We start from the raw sequence: 25,672 nt of genomic DNA, 5'->3' as shown, positions 1-25,672 counted from the left end.
CTGTCTTCAACTTAATATAAACTACCGAGAATTTGATAGAAGCTCTTGTCAAATTCAAAAATATTATTCTGAACAAGTTAAAAATTTTTTAAATTAATATTATAGTTACCCTATTTTAATTTATTTTAACCAGCTATTGTTGGTTAAAATAAGCTATTTAGCAGTTTACCTTTCATTATTTTTCTGGTTGATTTCAACCCCTTGGGTAACTTGTTAGAAAACGATTTGAAAATAAGAAATGATGTAACAAGACTTGTAAACGTTTATTAATTGTTAACGCGCTTTACCTTTAAGCTACCTGCTGTACCTCTAAAAGTTGATTATGGGACGAAGACGTCAGCAACTGACTAAGGAGAGAATGAGTTTTTAGTTCCAGATTTCCAGCATAGTATTTTCTCTCCCCTTTAGGAAATTCTGTTTGAATTACCAATCAATCTGAAAATGTTCTCAGGTTCTGGCCTTATGTAAGGCTTGATTAGTGGGTCAAATTACAAAAGATGCTAAACTGATATTTATGGAATCAAGGTATGAATCAACTCACTTCATAAACCAATTAAAAGGTGTACTTAGGTAAAAACACTTTTGGGGAAAAGTTCCTTTTCTTGAACAAATTTAATGTCTTAAGAAATTAACAGGGCTTCCCTGGTGGCGCAGTGGTTGGGAGTCCGCCTGCCGATGCAGGGGACATGGGTTCGTGCCCCGGTCCGGGAGGATCCCGCATGCCGCGGAGCGGCTGGGCCCGTGAGCCATGGCCGCTGAGCCTGCGCGTCCGGAGCCTGTGCTCCACAACGGGAGAGGCCACAACAGTGAGAGGCCCGCATACCACAAAAAAAAAAAAAAAAAAAAAAAAAAAAAGAAATTAACAAAACCAGTCACAAAATAAAATTAAAACTCTATTATAAATTGTAACAATTGCGGCAGTATTTACCATAATTCAAAATATGCATACTTTTAAATTCACATATGCCATTTTCAATAATTTTTGCTCTTGAGAAATTATAGGCATGTACAGAGTTATATGAAAGAATATGTCCATCATGGATAACTTAATCAATATAAAAATTATTTATGAATCTTTTACATCCTATTTCGCTATATCAAATCTTTGAAATCCAGTGTGTATTTTACATTTCCAGCACATCTCAATTGAAGTGCCAAAATTTCATCAGAAATGCTTGATCTGTATTTAGATTTCATAAAATTTACAGTTGAAAGAGTAAATGCACATGTCTAAGTTACTCTTAAGAGTTTCCCAATAATTAAATCAAGTATTAATTTTTTTTAAATTTAAATTTATTAAAATTAAAAACCCATTTCCTCAGTCACAGGAACTTCATGTCAAGGGCTCAATGCGCTGCCACATGTGGCTAGGGGCTACTATATTAGACAGTGCAGTTCTCAAAGATGGTCATCCTCGCTCATAGACATCACCCATTTGCTTCACTAACGTATCTTAGTAGGAGACATGAGCCTGAAGTCCTGAAAGGTGTCCCATAACAATACTATAAAAGCCCCAGGTCAGTTTTCACTGGTTTTAATGGTAATAGTAGTAACAACGACTAGAGTTGTAATTCTATTGCTCATGTCTTTTGGCCTATAATATGTGACACACAGTACTTATTACTTGCTAGGCATTTTTTAAATCATTTGACATTTATTAGCTCAGTTAATCGTTTTAACAATGCTATGAGGTAGGTAAGAGGTTACCAAACTTGCTTGGCTCACTGCACCCTTAGTGCCTCAGTAATTTTTTCACAACATCTCCAGAACAAAATAAATATCTAAAAGTTCCATATTAAGTAGTTAGGGTCAAGCAACTTAATAAGTATTTATGTCTTAAAATTTAGAGCCACTTGAAATATGCATTAATTAAAAGAAGAAATACTATTTTTATTTTTTTCTTAATCACAATTACTTACTAAAGGTATATATATATGCCTGTTAGACAATGTATAACTTTTCAAATCTTGGCATCAGGTTGAACACTACCACCCTTATTGTTTCATATTGATTTTCATATCTTACTTTTAATCAAAGCAACCACTAAAAATCAAGCTTGGTAAAGATATGACATTGTTGAAAGAAACAATGTATAATGTAATGTTGAAACTGTGAACTACCTTGAACTAATAGCTTGGCTGTATACAACAGGTGGTGAGTATCACTGTTTCCCTTGAAAATGTAAAATATACTTTTGTACCCACATGGATTCACTTAGCCTTCTTCGTGTACAGTTTCAGAGGTGGCGATGTAGTTAATTATCCTCATCATTTTACAAATGGGGAAATAGGAATGGAGGTCAAGTAATTTTCCCAAAGAGCCAAAATGAGTAAGGGTGGAGCTGGGTTTTGAGCACAATGACGTTGTGTGAGTCCATCATCCGTAAATTTTAACTATTCTGCATTTCTGATTTCCAGCCCAAAGTATAAGAAGCCAAATCAGTTAAGAAGGCATATCATCCCCCATCTGGCTGGACACCAGTTCAGGTCCTAGACCGGCTTTCCTTCAGATCTATCTCCTGCTCTGCTTTGTATTTCAGGGGGGCTAAACTCTGCAGTCTGCACTCTCCAGGATTCTATTAGGGTCAGGCAATAGAAGATATTGACAATAGATCAGAAGGCAGGAGGAAGAGAGAAGCCAGGATATCTACTTCCTCTCAGTCTCTTTTCTACAATTTCAGCTCTGGCTAGGTGACCTGGGTTCTTGAGCTCCAGAACTAGCTCCTCACCTTTGTCCCTTCAGCCCAGGATCAGCAGTGGCTACTGGCCTTGCTAATCCCTAGACAGCCTCCCTGTTTGGCTTCTTAGATGTTCAATTACTGTGTTCAATTCACTAAGAAAGTCTATTGTCCCCGAGTCCTTCTGACACTTGCTTATAAATACTCTTTCCAGTAAGTATAAGATTTGAATGACAGATAGAGTAGTTCTCAAATCTGGACATACCTCAAAATAACCTGGAAGAGCTTTTAGAAATGCAGATTCTGGGGCCACAGTGAAAACAAACAAACAAAAAAAGGAGTTAGAACCTAAGAATTTGAATGGCAGGGGGTTGTGGGGGAGGAGGGAGAAGCAAACAAACAAATTAAAAATCATCCCCAGGGCTTCCCTGGTGGCGCAGTGGTAAAAAAAAAAAAAAAAAAAAAAAAAAAAATCATCCCCAATAATCTTATGTAGCTGAAATTAGAACTATTTAAATACCACAGTATATGCAAAATGACTATTAAGTTGAATCTTATGTAAATGATATCATGCTAAAATTCAGACAGAATAAAAAATTTAGGACAAGAAAATAACAGTGGTTATAAGAAACTATTCTTTTAAGATTAAAGAACAATAATAAAATGGATAGCCTTACATAGACTCATCAGGTAAAGAAATGGAAAATTATCTTAACCGCCTGCAATCTGATATCCTTGCCTAACAAGATATAGCCAAGATCCTGAATACTGCACTAATTATTCCCTTGCTTTTCTTCATAGTTTTTTTTAAATCTATGAACACATCATCAAATATTATTATTTAGTTGCCTGCTTTTGAACTTCTTAAAAAATTTGTTTTGAACTGGCTATCCTAGCCATTTCCAGCCATTTAAGCAATCAGCTGAGGCCTCAGTCATTACAGAGCAGAGGTGAAATATCCCCCATTGTGTCCTGCCCAAATTTCTGATCCATAAAATTATGAATATAATAACATGATTGTTGCTTTGTTTTGTGATGGTTTGTTATGTACCTATAGATAACTAAAACAAGGTTTTAGTAAAAAGTTATTATTTGTTCTTTGGATATAACATTTTCCTAGGGAATAGAGATGAGGAAACAACCTTCTCAGAAATATATGTTCTCAACTAGGTTAGGCTATACATAGTTAGGATGAGTTTCCAATGGTTAGTAAAATTGATGATTTGCCCCTTACTTTATATATTGTTACCATAACCCACCCAGAGACCCCAGAGTGCTATTCTTAATTTGAATTAAACTTTAATACTAATATATTTGCTTAAGCATCTGAATGCTATAACATTGGCCAAAGGAAGGAAACTAGAATAAAACAGTTTTCCTCTCAAAAAAGTAACTGAGGGCTTCCCTGGTGGCACAGTGGTTGAGAGTCCGCCTGCCGATGCAGGGGACATGGGTTCGTGCTCCGGTCCGGGAAGATCCCACATGTCGCGGAGCGGCTGGGCCCATGAGCCATGGCTGCTGAGCCTGCGCGTCCGAAGCCTGTGCTCCGCAACGGAAGAGGCCACACGGTGAGAGGCCCGCGTACCGCAAAAAAAAAAAAAAGTAACTGAAATGTCAACAGTATGATATATATCATTTTATTAAATCAGGTAGGAAGATAAAAGGGCCTTCAACCACAGCAATTCAGGGAGCAAACACATCAGTTTATGTTTTTAGATATTCTTTCCCACTTGAACTATTTTAACTGTACCAAATACCACGTTGCATAAACTTCTATTGCTAAGAGAGAAAAAGTGTGACCAAAAGAAGTCATGAGACTAATTCTAACCACAGCAGTATTTCTATAGCTAACTGAATACTCCACTTGGAGCACACCTGCTGGGAGACTGTTTACTTACACCAATGATGACATCAAGACTCCATACATTTTAGGAACTCCTCTTTGGCATTTATTTTCAAAATCATCCAAAAATCCCTCTAGAATGCCAGTTTTAAAATATACTATTTTTACTTTCACACTGGTTTTTTTTCTTTCAATGTGGCACAGAATTATATTTTTTTCTCAGTAAGTTCTCCTTTTAGTAAAGAAATTATAAAAATACATATAATCATTCTCAGCTGTAAAGTTTAACCCCATATTGCTCCTTTCAGAAGAACAAGCACTCAATAACAGATACCTATGTTAACAAAATTATTAAAGCAATATGATGTCTAGAAAACAATGTAAGAAATTTGGTGTCTGCCAGTAACCAACTCTTACAGAAGGTTGGGCTAGATCTGTGAGATTTGGTTCTCTGCCAACTTAGCACACCCCTCCCCTTTACAGCAGTCTCAAAGAAACTCCAGGGTTCACAGAGAACATTTTGAAAATCACTAGTCAGATCAACTCTAGAGGTCCTTTTTTCCTAATTCTTCAAGACAGTTGTTAATAGTTATTTTATCATTTGGAAATGAAATAGTTATAGAAAGTTCAAGTAAGGTAAAACTGGAGTTTTATCTACTGAAAAAGTAAAGACACTGATGAAAGTGAAAAGCAGTAATATAATGGACAAACACAGAAAGGAAGCTACCATATTACTTTATAACCTGATGAAATCCTTTTTCTTACATTTGAAGAAATGAGCATTTTTATACTCTAGAATGATGCTTACTAAATTATCATTGACTAAAGATTACTATTTGGAAATGATCTTTAGCTCTTTTCCTCTCTAGTATAATTTTTGTGTATTAACAGTATGTTGGAGCTGTTCTAATTTAATTCAAGAAACAAATTTTGAGCACTGAGAACACAGAGGTGAATAAGACATCATTTCTGTCTTTGAGTTGCTCATACTCCAGAGTAGAGATGGTGCAAAGCATGAGAGGAAATCAATAAATGTAAAAATAGTAAGAAGAACTTTAATATGAATATTTAAGAACAGTGGACAAACACGTGCATGCCAATAACATGCAACAATAACAAGCTATATATGTATAGCTCTCTGTCAAATACCTGGTCCTGATACTCTCACAATTCTAGTGAGGATTGGAATTTTAAACAGAGTTTTATTGATATTATTTTAATAGCCTCCCTGTTTTAGCTTCCTTGCTTCTGTCCTTTGCCCCTTGAGAGTACTCTCAACATAGCAGCCAGAGTGATGCTTTTAAAACATGTCAGACAATGTCATTCATTCCTGGGCTCAAAATTCTGCAATGACTTCCCATTCCACTCAGAATAAAAGCCAAAGCTCTTTCAACTACCTACAAAGCTCTGCCTGATCTGTCATCTGAGCACCACCACCCTCCCTCCCACCTACTAGCTTTCTGACATCATCTCTCACTCTTAACTAACTCTTATTTGCTCATTATCTACTTCCCACATGGACTTTCTTGCTTTTCCTTGAACACAATGGGCATGTGTGGCCTAACCCTCATGCCTTTGCCCTGCCCTGGCTGCTCCTCTGCCTCAGTGCTCATTTTCTCAGATCTATCCTGTGCTAATTTCTCACCTCCTCTGAGTCTTTGCTCAAATGTCCCATTCTTAACAAAACCCACTTTACCCTACAGAAAATCGCACCTCGCTTTGTCTACGTTCCCCCACATTCTCAATCCCCTTTGTTTTGTTCTGGTAGTTTTCCAGGGCACGTATCACATTTCTCACATAGACAATTTACTTATTATATTTATTATGGGTTCTGCCCTGCTAGGATTAACTTCCATGGGGGCAGGGCTCTTTGTCTGATTTTTTTCACTGATTTAGCCCAAGCACAGAGAAAAGTGCCTGGCACATTGTAGGTATTCAACAAATATATGTTGAACAAATAAACAAATGACCATGTTTCTAGGATGGTATTTCAAGAAAATATTTCCAGAGTATTTTACTATTTTGAGAAATCTGATAAGCTCTTTAAAAATACATCTTTCATTTTCTGACAATTATCTTGCTAAATAATTCCACTTGGCTTTTATTATTTTTCAAGTTTGGAACACATCAGCAGATTAATAGGGTTGCCCATCATCTACTTTCTCACTCAGGTATTCTTTCACTCATATCTCTCTAACCATACCAAGAACACTTGAAATATTGAAAGAATAGGAAGGAGGCTGGGAGGCCAGTCAGGCTAGAATGGAGTAAAATGGAGGTAGGCACAGAGCAGAGTGACATGATCTAATTTGTTTTTAAAAAAGGATAACTTGTCCTGGTGCTGAAACTGACTACCAAAATATTATAATGGCAGAAGCAGGGAGACCGGTTAGAAGGGAAAAATCCAAGAGATGATGGTGGCTTGATCTAGGGTGGCATTGCTAAGGTGGTAAATAGGGGCCAGATTTTGTGTATATTTTGAAGGTACAGCTAATGGGATTTCTAGACAAAATTGTATTGCATATGAAAAAGACAGAATATTCTTTTTTTTAATTAAAAAAGTATTTTATTTTGCCTGAACAAATAGAAAAATATAATTGCCCTTAACAGATGGTTGGATTCAGGGAAAAGCAGGTTTTAAGGGGAAGATCAAAAGCTTTGTTTGGATGTGTTAGATTTGAGATTTCTATTAGACAGCCAAGTGGAAACGTTAACTAAGCAACTGGATGAATATGTCTAGAGATAAAAATATGAGAGTCATCAATGAGTAGATAGTTTTTAAAGTCTGAGACTGAATAAGATTACTGAGGGAGTGAGTATAAATAGAAAAGAGGCCTGTAGAATGATTCCCAGAGAAGTACAAATATAACGGGAAGATGAGAAGGAACTTGTAAAGGAGTTTGATAAGAAGCTAACAGCTCAGGGAGAAGAAAAACTAAAGAATCCAATAAAATAGTTTGAAGGAGGAGGAAGTGGGCAACTACATCACATAATGCTGACAGTTTAAGTAAGATAAGAAATGAGAATTCACCATTGAATTTGGTAATGTGGATATCATTGGTGTTTGTGACAGGAGGAGTTTTGGTAGAGTTGGAAAGTAGAGCAGGTGAAAGCTTTTCTTGGGTAAATCCAAGAAAGAATGGAAGGAGGAGTTCAAAACAGTGAATCTAGACAGATGATGGAATAACTACAACAAAGAAGTGAACACACCAATCACATATTTGTACTTGAATGTTAGCTGGGCGACTGACTCCAAAATAATAAAAACAGAAGATGCAATTGCTATAGTAACAACAATTAGATTTATTTAAATAATTAAACATTTTTTTCTCACTTATGATCATGAAGATGAGGTGACTGACACATAAAGTAAATTGCCCAAAGTCAGATAGTTAAAAAAACTACCTTCAGAAAAAACTGAAGGTAGTCTTGTCTTCCAAAGAGACTTTTACCTTTAGGTTAAAAAAACAAAATCATCCACAATCTATATGAGTATCTGGATGCCATGGTGGGGGAAAAACTTACGGTTCAGATGGATATAGAAATTTAATATCCAGATGTCATTATTTATATGAGCAAAATTATTTTAAAAATACCTTTTCTTATTCTCTATAATTATTTTGCTTGCCTTTAAAGAATTCTACTAATATTAATATTCAAAGTTTTAGTCTGGTTTTAATTATTACTATCTACATTATTTAACCGGTAAGGAAAATACTTTGTCTCCTAATCTAAAATAGTCAGAAGCACAGAATAGAATGGTGGTTGCCAGGTGCTGTGGGGAAAGGGAATTGGGGAGGTATTAGGCAAAGGGTACAAAGTGTCAGTTATACAAGGTAAATAAATCCTAGAGATCTACTGTACAGCATAGATTCTACAGTGAACAATACTGTATTATATATTTTAAAGTTTGCTAAGAGGGTAGATCTTATGTTAAGTATTCTTATCACACAAATAATAATAATAAAAAGAATGAGAATAAACTTTTAGAGGTAATGAATATGTTTATGGCATAGATTGTGGTGATGGTTTCATGGATGTATACTTATCTCCAAATTCATCAAGTTGTATACATTTAATATGTACAGCTTTTTAAGTGTCATTCATACCTCAATAAAGTGGTTTATAAAAAATACTTTGTGTCATAAAATCAGGTACAAAGAAGTACTCTTCACTTATAATGTGCTCCATTTTGTGTATTTACATTCATTGCATTTGATAATATAAGTATAAATTTTAAACCACTTAAAAAAAAACTATATTCATGATATCAGATGTGGTTCCTTAATGTGAGAAATTTAGATTGTTATTAGGGGTATAATAAGAAATAAAGACTAATTTTGTTTTCCACTTGAATTTCTTCCATATTGGTAGATAACTTTGAAATTCCAAGCTTAGACTAGCTCTTATTCTATTTTTCCTCATGATGCGTATGCTGCTACTTTAATAAGGGGAGAAAAATGGGTCAAGCCCTGTTAGATATTCAGAGTGTGGGTGGAAATCCTTTGACGAGCTTTCTGGGGATGCCTCTAACATGGGAATTGCTGTTGAGATTCCAGGAGAAAAAGATAAAATTCTGTCAGTAGCGATATCTCTTACAAATAAACCCTTTCACACCCACTAAAAAGAAGGTTAGAAAGGTGCCTGAAACCTAGCAATTAACCAATATCGCTGCAAAGTTTTAGTGCAGAAAATCCTACACTGAGCCTACACATTGCACACAATATGTTCCTTTTAATATACTTGCTGATATGAAAAATAATTCTCCAAGATATAAAATAAGTAAGGGCATTAATACAAAAAGCATTTTCTGAATTATTCTATGTATCCTGATATCTTTAATTATTACATGATAATTTAATGTCATATAATTAGCTTTTGTTTCTTTAAAATACATGATTATTTTTATTTATAGGAGTTTGACATTTTAAATCTGAATTTTTCAGTTTCAGTAAAAGGAAAACAGACCAGCATTAGTAGAGAATGGAATAGTTTCTTATAATATACAGTATCTAAAGATCTTTTCATAATGGGAATATGTATATTCTCATATAGGTTCCTTTGGTGTGCAGGACCCTCAAGTAGAAATAGATGATAACTGGTTTTTGTACCAGCTTTTGTATCAGTTTTGTAAAGACTTGTAAAAGCTGGTAATAAGGGCTCTGAGTTCATTGGAAGGTATACTATATCTAATCAGAGTTTATTTCCTAATATTTCTGTGAGAAGTTCTGTATTTAGTGAAGAGTTGAGTCTGCAGTTAGCCCCTTAATTCTCTCTGGAACCTAAATCTAGACTAACAACATTATTTCAAACAGTGGTTTGGAGATTTAAAAGGGTTCTATTTACATCGTGAAAATGGAAAGCAAGATAAACTCAGCAAATTGCGTCGAATTTCTTCATCTACACATTTGATGCAGAAAATGGAAAATTATCATCCATTCATTTATACATTTATCCATATGACCTTAATCCATATCTACTACAGAATTCTGAAGAAACAGTCAGGTAAGACACAGTCATGCTTGAAGGAGCGTACAGTATATGGAAGTAAACCAACAGAATAGTGTGTTAAGAGCTTGGATAAAGATTGCACAGGGTGTGATGGGGGAAGAGAAGGATACTAAATCAGACTGGGAAAGTCACCGATGACTTCCTAAAGAACATGGCACTTAGTGGGGTAAATAATGCTCCAGTTAGATGAACAGCATGTAGACATAGAGAGTGGTAGGACAAAACATGATGAGTTTATTATGTAAAAGTAGTTTAATACTTCATGGAGGGTATGAGGAGACTGGGGTGGAGTCATGGGTAATAAATCTAGAGAAAGGACAGAGGCCAAATCCTTAATGGCCTCCTGTGGTAAGCCAAAAAGTTTAACTTTATCTGGAAAGCTATGTTTCATCATTGAAAAACTATAAGAATTTTACCATGGAATAAAGCCTGCTGTATAGAAGTATTGCTTGAACAGCTCACTTAACTTGATCAGTGATATCTTATTATTACAAACATTTTACTTGTCCTATGAAATGTCCATAATATGTCCTATATAATGGGTATCCTTCCTTCTCATAAATATTTATAGTAATGGTATTTTATTTAAATAACATAGTCAGTTCTTCTATGTTATAGAAGCTTATTTCTACAATATCTAAGAGTCCTGACACTCATTACTCTGTATTGTAAATACCTGTTTAATATCTATAATTTCTGGTAAAGTAGAAAGAGATTATATTGCTCTTTTTACCCAGCTATACCTCAGAATGCAGTTTAATATCTGCCCCAAAATAGTTTCTTGAAATGCACTAAATGAGTAACAAACAATACTTACAGTGAAATTAAGAACAGATATTCTAAAAATAATTTAAATTTGGGTTTAGAATACATTTGATATTTTCCCTTCCAGGAGATTTATCTACCTGATCTCGTTAGTGGCTTACCTATCTATTAGATTGAGCTGTCTCTTGTGGTACAGAGACACAGAGCCCTTATCTTGGGCTTCTGAGCATTCCCCATCCCCAGCCTATTTCCCTATATACAGCAGGCTCTAAAATGAATGTTGAATTGTGCATTAAATTTAGATTGTATTCTCTTAGGAAACAAGAATAAAATACTAAAGTAGATAATCCAATCCAGCAGCTGTTTGTTTCAGTTTTACTTTAAATATCAGGCAAAAGTGGGGGTGTAAAGAACAGGAGGATTATATGTGTAATTATAGCAAGTATTTTGATTTAATTAGTTTAGTATGTTAGAGAAAATACAACTATTGTTTTCATTCTTTTAATAACCCAGAAGCCCAAGCATAAAGGATTTTACTAAAAATTTCTCATATGTAATAAAATATGTCTCTAAATATGTATTGCTTACACAAGATAAAATAAAATGAAGGCTTTCTAGGTATAGTCATTCTTGTGCTGAACAAGCTGCTATTCTTATCCTGGTACCATATGGTTATGTTCAAATGACGTAGGCAATAAAAATGGATTATCTTAAGTTTGTGAAGAGGTAATTCATTTTCTCATAGTTATGATAATATGAAACACCATTTGCATTTCAATATACATGTTGACTTCCATGAATCAGTTTTATAAACTTTAAATTAAATATTCTAACTAAAGAAATAAATCTATAACACTACTTGGGAATGGGTGTAGAGGTGTTAATTATTATACATGTCTACATAAGTCTATAGTTTGTATAGTCAGAAAGCAAAAACCAAAGAGTTTATCTGAAATAAACATTTGCAGACTCTGTCTACTTATGTCAGTAATAAGCTAAATAATAAATAAGAAGACCTTAAATCTACAGAAAATGAAGACAAGTCAAGAATCAGCCTTCCAGAATTTTCAGGTTTCAGAACAAGAAGGGCTAAAAATTAAATATGGAAAAACTTCAACCTTCTTTAATGAGGAAAAAGTAGCTTCCGGGAAGCCAGCAACATATGAATACAGAAGGAGAAAGCCAAAGAATGGGAGACACATAGGAAACATTTTCTGATTGGTTGATGACATTCAAAAAATATTAGTTATTTTGGCCTGAAGCCAAGAGTTGATGGTGAAATCAAAACTTATAAAATGTAAGTCTGGGTGGGAGGGGGAAGAAGACAATGATACAGTTCATTGGAATAGTGCTTGGATGTAGTTTTCAGTATTTACACTGACAGAGGTAGTCTTCAGTATTTACACTGACAATGGGAAAGAGAGCCTGTAATAAAAGGCAAATGTCAGAACACTTTGCAACGTGAAGGAAGTTGGATGCAGTGTTCCACACCTTAAATCTTAAACTGACTCTGATATGTGCATGTTAAGGAACCAAGCAGATAAAGACAGGAAATAAAAGCCAATCATCCTGGTATACACCAATGAAACTTCTCACTTAGAGTTATGATGATAATAATTAGCATAATCATATATTATCTTATATAATCATTATTATAACACAGCAACTATAGCTAGTATTAATTAATTTTATGCTAAACAATTTAATTAAATAATTTAGTCCTCATAACATAGCATGAGATACGTATGAATAGGAACTCATTTTACAGATGAGAATAAAAACTCTGAAAGGTTAAGTCACACATCTAAAATCCTACAGCTAAAAGAGGCAGAATTAAGACTCCAAACCAAGACTGTTTAATTCCAAAATCTAGACTGCTTCTCCAACGGTGTGGATGGATATTTGTCTTAAGTCAGATCTGGATGAGTCCAAAGGGGAAGGATCCAGCTAGAGACAAAGAAGGTTCTTTGTGAGTCTGCAAAGTTTCTGGCAAGAAAAAAAAAGCACATCCAAGTATGGAAATTGAAAAAACTTTAATAAAGAGACTATTTACAAACACATGACTAGGTTAAGGAGAGGCAAAAAGGGATGTGAGAAGTACCCTGAAGCTAAGAGGTGAAGGGGCAAGGGCAAAGAGTGGTAACTGAAAGCCCAAAGAGTCAGAGCTGCATCTAGTAGGAGAGGCCTATGAACAATGAACTTTGAAGAGGAATGTGGCCGCTGCTAAAACACATTCTGACCTCATCTTCTCTGTCCTCTGATTTCCTGCCAGTGTCACCCATTTGCTGAACCCAAGCAGAAGCCAGGAGATAAATGTTGTCGATAAATCCATAAAAGTCATCTTCCTGGGATCGGTGTAGACAAGGGCAGAGAGAGGTTCTAAAGACAAATGGAGACTATACAGCACACCTGGTAGGAATTCAGAAGAGTAAGGGTTGACTTAGAAAACTGAGAAAGGCAGTTCATTTGGTAAACCTGGGATAAGATACATTTTTGAGCCTGTTCATCATTCCTTCTCTAAGGTACTATCATAATCCCAAATCAGGAGAAAAGTTAAATAATTTTCATACACTATAAATGTTTTTTAATGAGTTGATTAAAATGTTTTAATCACTTATCTAATATAAATCTAAATGTAAAAGATCTGAATCTAAAAGAAATCATAATTTTAAAAATCGAGATGCCATTCACTTACCATAATGTTCACCCTTTTAAAGTGTACAATTCAGTGGTGTACACCGTAAATATTTTGAGTACAGACATCTCTTACTCTGAAACTCGATTCCACTCCCCAACCATGTGTCCTTTCTTCGTAGTCAGTATCTATATTTCATATTCTGTTTCATTCATTGCAAGACAGGCAAAGTACAGTTTAAGAGATGCAGTTTTCAGGGGGTTCTAATTCTCTAGGCATATTGGGGTTTCCAGGCAACAGGATCCTAGAAAGTATAACTGTCATTCACACCACTGGTTTCTGTTTTGTTTGAACCATAAATAAACACTTGTTAACTTCCATATATATTCCAAGCAGAGCTAGGTTCTAGGGATATGAACATACATTAGACAAAGTTTCTGCCTTCAATGAACATTTAGTACACAGTGTGAACAAATATGTGGGATATAGCCATATAGGATAGGTAGTTTTCAAAAATTTTTGATCAAGATACATAGTCAGAAATATGGTTTAACTGCAATCCCATATACAAAAATACAATATATATGTGTATAAATGTAAACATATATATTATTTCACTGGAAATGATACTTAATTTAACTTCCATTATGTAACATGATATTTCCTATTCTATTCCATTCCATTCCATAAAATGCTGATCAAGACCCCCCAAAAATGATTTCATGACTCACTAAAAGAATATGCTAGGGCTTCCCTGGTGGCACAGTGGTTGAGAGTCTGCCTGCCGATGCAGAGGACACGGGTTCGTGCCCCGGTCCGGGAAGATCCTGCATGCCGCGGAGCGGCTGGGCCCGTGAGCCATGGCCGCTGAGCCTGCGTGTCCGGAGGCTGTGCTCCACAACAGGAAAGGCCACAACAGTGAGAGGCCTGCGTACCACACACAAAAAAAAAAGAACAAAAAAAACCCATAATCGACACTGTAGAAAACCAAATCTGTAACACATGGAATAAGTCTGAAGAGATTTCCTATAATACTGAGGCAAAGTAAAAGTAGCAGAAAACACTAAGAAAGGAAATAAAAGACATGTGGGACAGATAACACTCCAACCAACAAATCATAAGTGCTCACAGGTTAAAAAAACCGAAAAAAGATTAGAGGGTAACTAACACAAAAACTCCTTTGTAGAGAAAAGACCTGATCCATAGGCCAAAATTACTCACAGAGTACATGGAAAATTGATAAAAAGAGATTAATTAGTAATATTTCTTAGTGAAATTTATGAATGTCAAAAATATTCGAAGAAATATATCTAGTAAGCATCCAGCCTAATAGTAGGAGGAAGGAGTGAGAAACAGATTACCTAGGAAAGGAAAAAATAAACTAGGTTGATCTCAGACTTCTCCACAATACTACATGTCAGAAAAAAAAGAGTAATATCTATTCAGTTCCCAAACTGCCATCCTACATCAACTGTTGCCCATGTTAGAAAGCATTAGAAACACAGTGTTGGGTAGACAAAGGCATAGATATTTCCCTTTTGCATATTTATAGAAAAACTAAGATGTAATCAATTGGTAGAGAAATGAGCCTACATAAAGAACTTGAAAGGGGACTTACAGTGTTATAAAAAGGCTAGTGGGGTACATTGAAATGAATTAAATCAGTTTAAGTATGATTACTTTAAATATTACTGCCAAACAATGCAAATGTTAATAATTATCATAATAGTAGATATTAATGTCTAAAAGCCAAAATCATATTTTAAAAGCCAAGAAGTGGGAAAAGAGAGGGAAATAAAAATTCAGGAAATAAGTTCTCACTTTACATGGGCTGGTTAATCAAAAACTATTTCTTTCTGTATACTTAACAGTAAAAAATATTTAAGTACTTTTAATCTTAAAAAATATTAACACCAGCCAGTAGTAAATTAAAAAAAATTTTTAATGTCATCAAAATTGCTAGAGAAAAGGCAAAAACAAATATGTATATGTGGATAATGGACAAAAGAAAATTTAAATGCCAAAGATAATTTCAATAAAACACAAAAATAGAAAATATAAAACAAGATGACACAGAAAGAGTAAGCATATCCTGATTTAATTACCCTTTACAAAAAACAGATTTGTTTACACAAAGGAAATATATCTGGTATTTGTTTATAGGAAGTACATCTAAAATAACACAGCACAGAAAGACTTAAAACAGCAGTAATATGGATAAGGATAAGACTATATTAGAATTAGAATTCTAATAAATTAAGTTATAATTACATAAAGGAAATATTCTGCAACCAATAAAACTATTCTTTAAGGTAATTTAATGAAATAAGAATGTGCTGATAATGTATAAATAGAATCAAATTTTGTAAACTATATATGTGTATATGTATGAATGTATATATATGTGTGTGTATATATATACATATATATATAACCAAAACGATTAGGAAGAAGTTTACCAAACTATTAATTTTGGTGGTGGTGGACTAGGAATAATTTAAATTTTCTTCTCAGCACTTTTCTGTACTTTATCATTTTAATTAAGAAAAAATATTACTCAGAAACATAAATACTGTAATCAATGGAAAAATATATCATCATCAATGAAAAATATATCAAGACATCAATTCTTTCTAAATTAGCTATGTATTTAATACAATTGATCAAAATGGTTTTTAAACTTGGCCAAGATATTCCAACATTTTAGAAGTATAAAAAAGTAAAACTATCCAAAAAGTTCAAACAAGAAATAGTACATAAAATATAATGAAATACTGGCAATTAAAAAGATGGAATGGGGAACCCTCTTGCACTGTTGGTGGGAAATGTAAATTGATACAGCCACTATAGAGAACAGATGGAGGTTCCTTAAAAAACTAAAAATAGAACTACCATAGGACCCAGCAATCCCACTACTGGGCATATACCCTGAGAAAACCATAATTCAAAAAGAGTCATGTACCACAATGGTCATTGCAGTGCTATTTACAATAGCCAGGACATGGAAGCAACCTAAGTGTCCATGAACAGATGAATGGATAAAGAAGATGTGGCACATATATACAATGGAATATTACTCAGCCATAAAAAGAAACGAAATTGAGTTATTTGTAGTGAGGTGGATGGACCTAGAGACTGTCATACAGAGTGAAGTAAGTCAGAAAGAGAAAAACAAATACCGTATGCTAACACATATATATGGAATCTAAAAAAAAAAAAAAAAGGTTCTGAAGAACCTAGGGACAGGACAGGAATAAACATGCAGATGTAGAGAATGGACTTGAGGACACAGGGAGGAAGAAGGGTAAGTTGGGACAAAGTGAGAGAGTGGCATGGACATATACATGCTACCAAATGTAAAATAGATAGCAAGTGGGAAGCAGCCACATAGCACAGGGAGATCAGCTCAGTGCTTTGTGACCACCTAGAGGGGTGGGATAGGGAGGGTGGGAGGGAGACACAAGAGGGAGGAGGTATGGGGATATATGTATATGTAATGGCTGATTCACGTTGTTATAAAGCAGAAACTAACACACCATTGTAGAGCAATTAGACTCCAATAAAGATGTTAAAAAAAAAAAAGATGGAATGAAATACACAAAATCATTACTACTGATTAAGGTGGTGGAATGGTAAGTGAGTTTCATTTTTTTCTATATACTTTTCTGTATAAGTTTACCCCAATGAGAATATCTACTTTTATAAACTATTGAAAGTAACAGCTTATTATATTTTTATAATCTGCTTTACCTACAGTCAAATGATTGAATCAATTATAATTTTCATATTTTCTTTATACATGTCTATATTCTCTAAACTCAGTGTATGGAGCACATATTATCCCTAAATTCAGAAAACAAAAAATTGTTTAAAAAAACTGTCTTCCAATATCCATCTTCCACTGTGGTAAAAGTCAGCCAACACCCCACTGCTCCAATTTTAATGTGTTTCCTCTTGTACAGTCTTCAGAGGCAATAGGGAAAAGTTTCAGTTTTCAAACAACAGGTGACCTGACATGTCATCTTTTCTGAAAGAGCTAAAATGGGTTAGCCTAAAATTCAGCTTTCCCATGAACTGCTTAGTTTTCTGTGAAAATGTTAGTTTCTATTTTTGACTTAGTTTTGACAGAGTGAAGAACATGGGATTTTTCAGGAGAAGCATAGGCTACTCTTTGACAACAACAAAATAAATAAATAAATGAAAGAAATTACTAGATTTTCTTAAAAGATGTAAACGTTGAAATGACAAAATGCTTCCTTTTTGTACACTTTATTGCAAGTTGTAATTACATATGTATTTTTTTATTACTGAATCACGTGTTCAACTTTACTATGCAATGAAAAACAGTTTTAAAATAAAAACCAAAGACAAAAAATGAACAATGTTATTGATGATCTTCTTAAGAATACATATGTAATCCTAGATATCAGTTACAGGATTACATACGTATTTTTCTTTTTTTTTTTTGCGGTACGCAGGCCTCTCACTGTTGTGGCCTCTCCCGTTTTGGAGCACAGGCTCCGGACGCGCAGGCTCAGCGGCCATGGCTCATGGGCCTAGCCGCTCAACGGCATGCGGGATCTTCCCGGACCGGGGAACGAACCCATATCCCCTGCATCGGCAGGCGGACTCTCAACCACTGTGCCACCAGGGAAGCCCTACATATGTATTTTTAAGAAGATAATCAATTTATCTAATTTGTCAATCCTTCCAACAAACCATCCATCCATTTATCCATTATCCCCAGAAATAATCCGTAGCCCAAATTTGTGTTTATCTTTGTCATGTATATTTTTATACTATAACTATACATGTAGATATTTATAATAATATATAGCATTACTTGGCTTTTTCTAATTTACATACATATGCGGAGATGCGTCATATAATCTCTAGGTTTCTTTTCTTTTTTTTTTTTTTTTTTTTTGGGTACGCGGGCCTCTCACCGCTGCGGCCTTTCCCACTGTGGAGCACAGGCTCCAGACGCGCAGGCCCAGTGACCGTGGCTCACGAGCCCAGCAGCTCCGCGGCACATGGGACCCCCCCAGACCGGGGCACGAACCCGCGTCCCCCACATCGGCAGGCGAACTCTCAAGCACTGCGCCACCAGGGAAGCCCTAGGTTTGTTTCTTTTAACCATTGGTTTCCCTTTCTCCATACTTCCCCCCACCATTAATTCCTTCTTTCTCAAGTTCTCCATGATTGTATATACAAACAATGCATATACAATTTTTTTAACATTAAAAGATATCCGTGAAAAATAAGTATCATTTCCCCCGTGTGCTCACTTTCAAAATTGTTACATCTTCCCAGTTTGATAAGTAAAAAGTATTACACCATTATTATTTTAATTTCATTTTCCCCCTCACTGCTACTTATGTGGAGCGTCTTTTCACACATTGTTCTTCTATTATTGACCCTTCTATCCTTTACCCACTTTTCAAATTGGAATTTGTTGTCTTATCAAGTTTGAGAGAACTCTTCCTATATGATAAATATTGATGGGGTTCAGGAAAAGCTACCTCAAAATATGGCAACTTGGTATAGCGAATATTTTTAAACTGAAGGAATTTGAGAAATGGCACATGTAGGTCATAAGCTCTTCATGTGAGAGATGCCTGCCTAAACCCAAAAAAGCTTCCTTATCTCTGAAAATGAAGGGACGAGAGGAATCTAAATAAATGGGACTTGCTAAATTTTGCCCACATTACTATCCTTAGCTCATACCCTTGGTCCTATCATATTTTTCTGTAACTTTCCACTCTTCATCAAATCTAATATAAAAATGCTCCAGTTTTACTGTTATCTTTGGGTCTTCATTTCCTCATGAAGTCTCATGAGTCATGTAAAACTTAAATAAATTTATATGCTTTTCTGTTATTAATCTGCCGTTTGTTACAGGGATCCCAGTTGAGAACTTAGAAAAAATATATTTTTCCTCTTCTATAATATCATTCCTTTTCTTATCCTCCATATTACTAATATATCTTCTCTAAGTTAACTGTTTGGAAATTTTACCATACGATTTTTGCCATATATTTTTAAAATTTTTATATAAATAGATATTTCTATTATTTATTTTTATAGATTTATGATTTCGAGTCTCAACTAAGACAGTTTCTTACCTTTAGATTGTATATATAATCTCAATTTTCTAACAGGACTTTTATTTTCAATTTTTTCATACATTTTTACTCTATCTGGAAATTACTTTTGAATCTGATTTAAAATAGGGGTCCATTTTATTTTCTTCAAGTTTGATATGCATTGTACCAACACCATTTATTTAATAATGCACTATTTTCTCAATGAATTAAAACACCTTTATCTTCTATTAAATTCTTTTATGTAGTAGGATCTATATCTGGATTCTCTGCTCCACTAACCTACTTGCCTATTCTTATGCCAGTATAATATTGATTTCACTACAGTGACTTTATAGTGTGATCTGACATCTGGTAAGGCAAGTTTCCTCTCAATTTTTTCTTTTTCCCAAAAGACCTTGTCACTCTTCCCCCCATATCTACTCAACATTATATTACCTAAGTTAAAAAAAACACACATCAGTTAAGGTGAAATCAATTAATATACTTCCTGGAATTACAATAAATACATATATGAATTTGGGGAGAACTGGCCTTCTTTTATAATAGTAATTTGTTTTACCCCCAAACACATATGCTTTCTCTTTTGTTCAGATCTTTTACGTCCTTCAATAGAATTATATAGGTTTATTTTTATTTGGAAATGTGTCTTTCTTACTAAATTTATAACTATTTTATAAAGTTTTAGGTGCTTTTAAGAATGGAATATTTTTTTCCCACTTCCCTTTCTAGGTATTTACTACTTGAGTAGCTTTTTAAATTTTTATCTAACCATTTTGTATCATCTTATTAATTTTACAAGTCCTTTTGGGTTTTTAAGTATTCAGTCAAATCATTATATAAAAAAAGACTATTTTAACCTTTCTTTAGTTTTTTAATTACATCTGCCAGACCTTCCAAAAATACTGATTAAAATATATATAGAAGTTAATCCATATTTACAACCTGATTCTTGACTAGATTGTTATAGTATTTCACCTTTTGAGAAAATAACTGTTATTTGTCCTTGGTTAATAGGATATTTTACGTTTAAGTAGTTGACTTATATTTCCATTTAACTTAGAGATTTTAATAAGAACAGCTAGCTGATCATTGTGATGCTTATCAACCTATCATTGATTGACTATCTGATATGGAGCCATCCTTGTATTCTTGAATTAAATCCTATTAGGCCATAGGTATTATTCTTTTATTATCCTTTTAACTAAATGAAGGGTGAATTAGATATGCTAGTTTGCATTTTGAATTCTGCATTTATATATTTCAGTGAGGTTAGACTTTTTCTCTTTTTCCTTTTATACTATCTCTAGCAGAATTAGGTATTAATGCTGGATTCAATATAAAATGAATTTTAAGAGCTTTATTTACCATGGTCAGGACTAGCATAAAAGGCAACGCTCTTTCCTATTCTTTTTAAAATTTATTTATTTATTTTTGGCTGCGTTGGGTCTTCTTTGCTTCTTTGCTTTGTGCGCAGGCTTTCTCTAGTTGCGGCAAGTGGGGGCTACTCTTCATGGCGGTGTGCAGGCTTTTCAGTGTGGTGGCAGAGCACGGGCTCTAGGCACGTGGGCTTCAGTAGTTGTGGCATGCCAACTAAGTAGTTGTGGCTCGCGGGCTCTAGAGCGCAGGCTCAGTAGTTGTGGCACATGGGTTTAGTTGCTCCGTGGCATATGGGATCTTCCCAGACCAGGGATCGAACCCGCGTCCCCTGCATTAGCAGGCGGATTCTTAAGCATTGCACCACCAGGGAAGTCCCTTTCCTATTCTTTATAAGAGCTAGATAACAATTGCAAATCTGATCACTGTGCATTTTCCTATGTACTTTAGTTACCTTTCTAATCTCTTTTATGGTAATAACCTATTAAAGTTTTATAATTATTGAGTCAATTTTAATAATTTATATTTTGCTAGGACATCATTCATTTATCTAGGTTTCACATGTTGCCACAGAATTACAGTAGTATCATCTTATAATTTACCTTGTGTCTCTGGCTGGTCTTCTCTCTCAAACTTAAGCATATATTTTCGCTCTCTTTTTCCTTTAACAATCAGCGTGAAAAAGGATTTTGCTATTTTCAAAGAATGCAAAGAATGATCTCTTGGGATTTCTTTCTCCTTTTTTTCTTTTTTTTTGTTTTTTTGTTTTTCAGTTTCTTTGATTCCAGCTTTTATCTGTATTAATTACCTCTTCCTCCTTTATTTTGATTTATCTTATTGTTCTTTAATTAATTTATTAGGTTAGGCAAAGGAATTATTTTGTCGATGAACTAAAAATATCTCAGTAAGATTTGAGACAAGATAGTATAATTTAATAAAATGAGATTATTGGGTGATGGGTGAAATTCATCCCATCTCTATTAAGACATGTATACCTTTAATATGTGTAGCTAATAGTTTCTACATATGTAAGCTGAAGAGAATACAGAGCCTCAAGATTCCTGTTAGGTAAAAAATTACGCCTGATAAAATTGATAATTTTAAGCTCCATTTAAGAAACTAGGGTGTTTGAAAGAATAAGAGACCTTGGGAATCACTGCCTTTAGAAACAATAATATCTAAGAAAATTCAGATTGTCTATGATAGTGAAATCTAATGGAGACCTACACTCATTCTATAAATGTTCAGGTCATAATCAAGTGAACTCCTAAGAAGTTTCACAAATATGAATGCCCTAGTACAAACCTTCTTAAAGAAGGTGCATCTAAGTTACGTTGCTTAAAATGACAGAAAGATTAAAAAAAAAAAAAAACAACTACTCTGGAACTAAACCACATCTTCATATTTTCTTAGAAATAAAGAACCTGGGGTCAAATGGGTTTCCAGGGACTCCATAAACACTGTGATCTTGCAAACAAAAATCTAGGTATATTTATTTACACTTTTATTGGGATATTTAATCACATTGATGGATTTGCAGAGTCTGGCACCTGAGAGAGGATGAAAAAGACTATTCTAGATTAGTAATCCAACTTTCTACCTTTAGCCTGTGATTAAACTTTTCTATGGTCATACTTTTGCTACTTCACCAAAGAGACCTTTTCTTTGTTGGATAGTCAAGTCAAACTTTACCTCTAAAATTCTCATCTATTTTGTTGATTTCAGTCTCTGGAGCTTCACATAGTAGAACAATTCCCCATTACAGAAAATAGCCCTTTACATATTTGGAGATAGCCATCTTAATTCCAAGATATTTTTCTTTTTCAGGCTGGTGTGTTCTAAACAACATAGCATATGGACATAACTCATTAATTCAAAATTTTTTCTCTAAAGGAAGATGCTTTTACAACTCATGAAGACAATAACTTTATATTTTTTAAAAGTTCTGTAGTAAATGCTCACTAATTCTGATAAATGGATAGAGTGCTCTACATTTACTTATGAATTTCAGAAAGATTTCAAAGAAAGCAATTGCATTATTGTTTCATAAATTCTACAGAATTCTACAGAATTTTTACATATTTATTTACTCCACTAAATTCTTAGAAACTGTAACTCATAAAGTACTCTAAAAATGTTTTTAAAGTATGGGTTATTTGTCAAAATACTATTCATGGATGGATTTCAACACATTTTCAAATTTTAGCCAAAAATAAGTTTTTGTATTTATACTTACTTACAAAGGATAAATGCAGTAACATCATTATTTTAAGTGATTCTAAAAATATCATTTACATCAATTCTTTCTGGATAAAAAGGGAGGAAATACTTAGTGGAGTGACGTATAGTATCATACAAGGGAGAACAAATTCCAAGATGGTAAACTAAGCTCCATAAAACATAGCAACAAAATTAAATAACTATACAAGTGTATTACTTACGGGTACAATTCTGAAAGCTGTTCAGCTATTGCATAAGCTGTTGGGTCTCTGTCTAAGGCATACAGAGTAATATCTGACTCCTTCTGTAGAATGGCTCTTGTGTGTCCTCCTGAACCAAATGTCATATCTAGAAAAAACTAGCCAACACAGAAAAAGAAAATTAGCATGAGCAAAGTTTATTCTTGCCAGCTACCTTATTTCTAGACACACATAATGCTTTTCAGAGCTGATAGCAAATAGAAAAATAAATTACTTTTTTTTTTGCCTAGAGTTCAATTTGTTGTACATGAGGTCTGGATCAATTATGAGTGATCAGTCCAAAAGACTTTGTCAGAGTAACAGCAAAATGATAATCTTTGTCACAGGCTGGCCAATTCAAGGTAAATTTGCATTTCCCTCCATAAGTTCAAACTAGCCACAGTGTTGTGCTACTAGCTTTTTACTGCTTTCAAGCACCTGACTAAAAATGATATTTCCAACAATTTCTCATTATTTGGAGACAGCTTACAATTGGTGTGGCTCACTTTATCTCAAGTTCTCTAAATGCTTTATATTAAACATAAAAATATTCAAGAGTACAGAGAGCGAGAGCGAGAGCGAGAGCGAGAGCGAGAGCGAGAGAGAGAGAGAAAGAGATTATACCTAACAGTAGTCATAAGACAAATATTTAATTAACAAATCAGACCTGAAAAAGCCCAGGGCTTAAGTCAAAACACCTGGGATAAATTATAGCCTTGCCACCAAGTAGCTACATAGCTTTGGAAAAGTCATTTAAAATTCCAGGGTTTTTAGATTTCTCCAGAGTTTAAAAAGAAAAAGAAGGTCTAGAAGAATATACCCCAATACCTGCCTAATTGGTAAGGTGACATATAATTTCTCATCTAAACCAAAACACTTTTGGTAGTAAAAGATTTGCCAGGATAACAGGATACAAGGTATGGGAGTACATATGTTTAAATGCTTGGATCATTGAAGATACACAATGAAGTTAATTGGATCTGAATCTATTTCTTAGCTATTTTATTTGGCCACACTTAAGAAAACAATGCTGGCCCACTTAAAAAAAAAAAAAAAAGCCAGCTGGCAGTTGGGCAAGAAACTAAACCTGGACCATAAGAAACGTAAATGTAAACAAGGTAGTTGATTGTAGTTGGTTTGGAAGTCAAGACACTCAGCACATCCTCTCAAAGTTACGCTCTTAGTTTAATGTGCTCTCTGAATAAGCCTCACTGGTATGATGAAAATAAAAACAATTATTCCAATAATACTGAATACTGTGACAAATAACATACACAGTAAGTCAGACTGTTAAAAATATTTAAACATATAACTTTTTAAAAGTTCACGTGTACATTGCACAAAAGAAATTCCTGTAATGGATTTGAACATTTCCCTGCCCTGAATGTTACAACTTATTTCAGGGAGAGTGGTCAGAGACAAGGCACAATTATGCTTTGATTTTTTTTTTTTTTTGACTATAAGCTACCATGCTGAGTCCTGTCCTCTGATCATGTCCTCAGAAAAGTTAGCCTACTATTCAAAGAATAATATGGAGGAAATCTTCTGATCAAAATTGAGAAGAGGAGGGATGTAAAATATAAGATGTAAATGTGGTTAAAAAAAATGGTACAAGCACTGCTTCTTAACATAAATTTTTTAGTATAACTTAACCTTGCACTTCTATCACTGTCAGCACAAAAGGTATGGCTACATATATTTTTCATCTTTTTAAACAGTAACTTTAAAACAACACTTAAAGTCTTATTATTGGAATGGCTGTTAGGAGTACATATTTAATCTCAACATTGAATAATTTCCTCTCCCAGTCTGTATACTTCCTTTATGCATCTATGAGGGTAAAAATCTTCTACCATAGCTTGCCTCAGTTTTAAAATTGCTAGAGGTTTAGCATGACTTAAACAAAGAACTTTTCCAGGCAAAAGTATATACCACTTTCTTGTTATGCCCTGATATCAAGTCTTGTATAGCCCTGGATTTAAACTAAGAATATATCAAATAAAATAATTTGCATATCATTACCTTACCCCAAGCCAGGAAAGTCCCAATCAATATTTAAAAAGGAAAATCCTTATGATTAAAAATATTCTGGAAAATGTGAGATGATTATAATTTACATGATTATTTTTTAATATATCATGATTATGCCCTTGGAGATGTACTGACAACAAGGAAGTTTCCATAGGAAAAAAATAATCTATTATTACCAGTCAAGTGTAAAACAAAGCAAAAAGTGGGAGACAAATGGGATTTATGAAACTAGAACTGAACCCCACAATATGTCCTGGGTTAATAGGTGAT

The 25,672-nt window shown here is 34.2% G+C and overlaps 1 protein-coding gene across 3 annotated transcripts in view; it reads right to left on the bottom strand.

Annotated features, from left to right (window-relative positions):
* METTL15 (methyltransferase 15, mitochondrial 12S rRNA N4-cytidine) overlaps positions 1 to 25,672 on the bottom strand; it is a 192,958-nt gene that overhangs the window by 85,445 nt on the left and 81,841 nt on the right. For all 3 annotated transcript variants that reach the window (XM_024764741.1, XM_024764743.1, XM_024764742.1), the window contains one exon: positions 23,354 to 23,490. In XM_024764741.1, the coding sequence (XP_024620509.1) occupies positions 23,354 to 23,490 (137 nt within the window). The remainder of the gene's footprint in view (positions 1 to 23,353; positions 23,491 to 25,672) is intronic.

This window comes from Neophocaena asiaeorientalis, unplaced genomic scaffold, assembly GCF_003031525.2.
Source record: "Neophocaena asiaeorientalis asiaeorientalis breed wild unplaced genomic scaffold, Neophocaena_asiaeorientalis_V1.1 scaffold230, whole genome shotgun sequence".
NCBI lineage: Eukaryota > Metazoa > Chordata > Mammalia > Artiodactyla > Phocoenidae > Neophocaena > Neophocaena asiaeorientalis.
The sequence above is the reverse complement of the archived record's forward strand: the minus strand, read 5'-3'. Positions and strand labels throughout refer to the sequence as shown.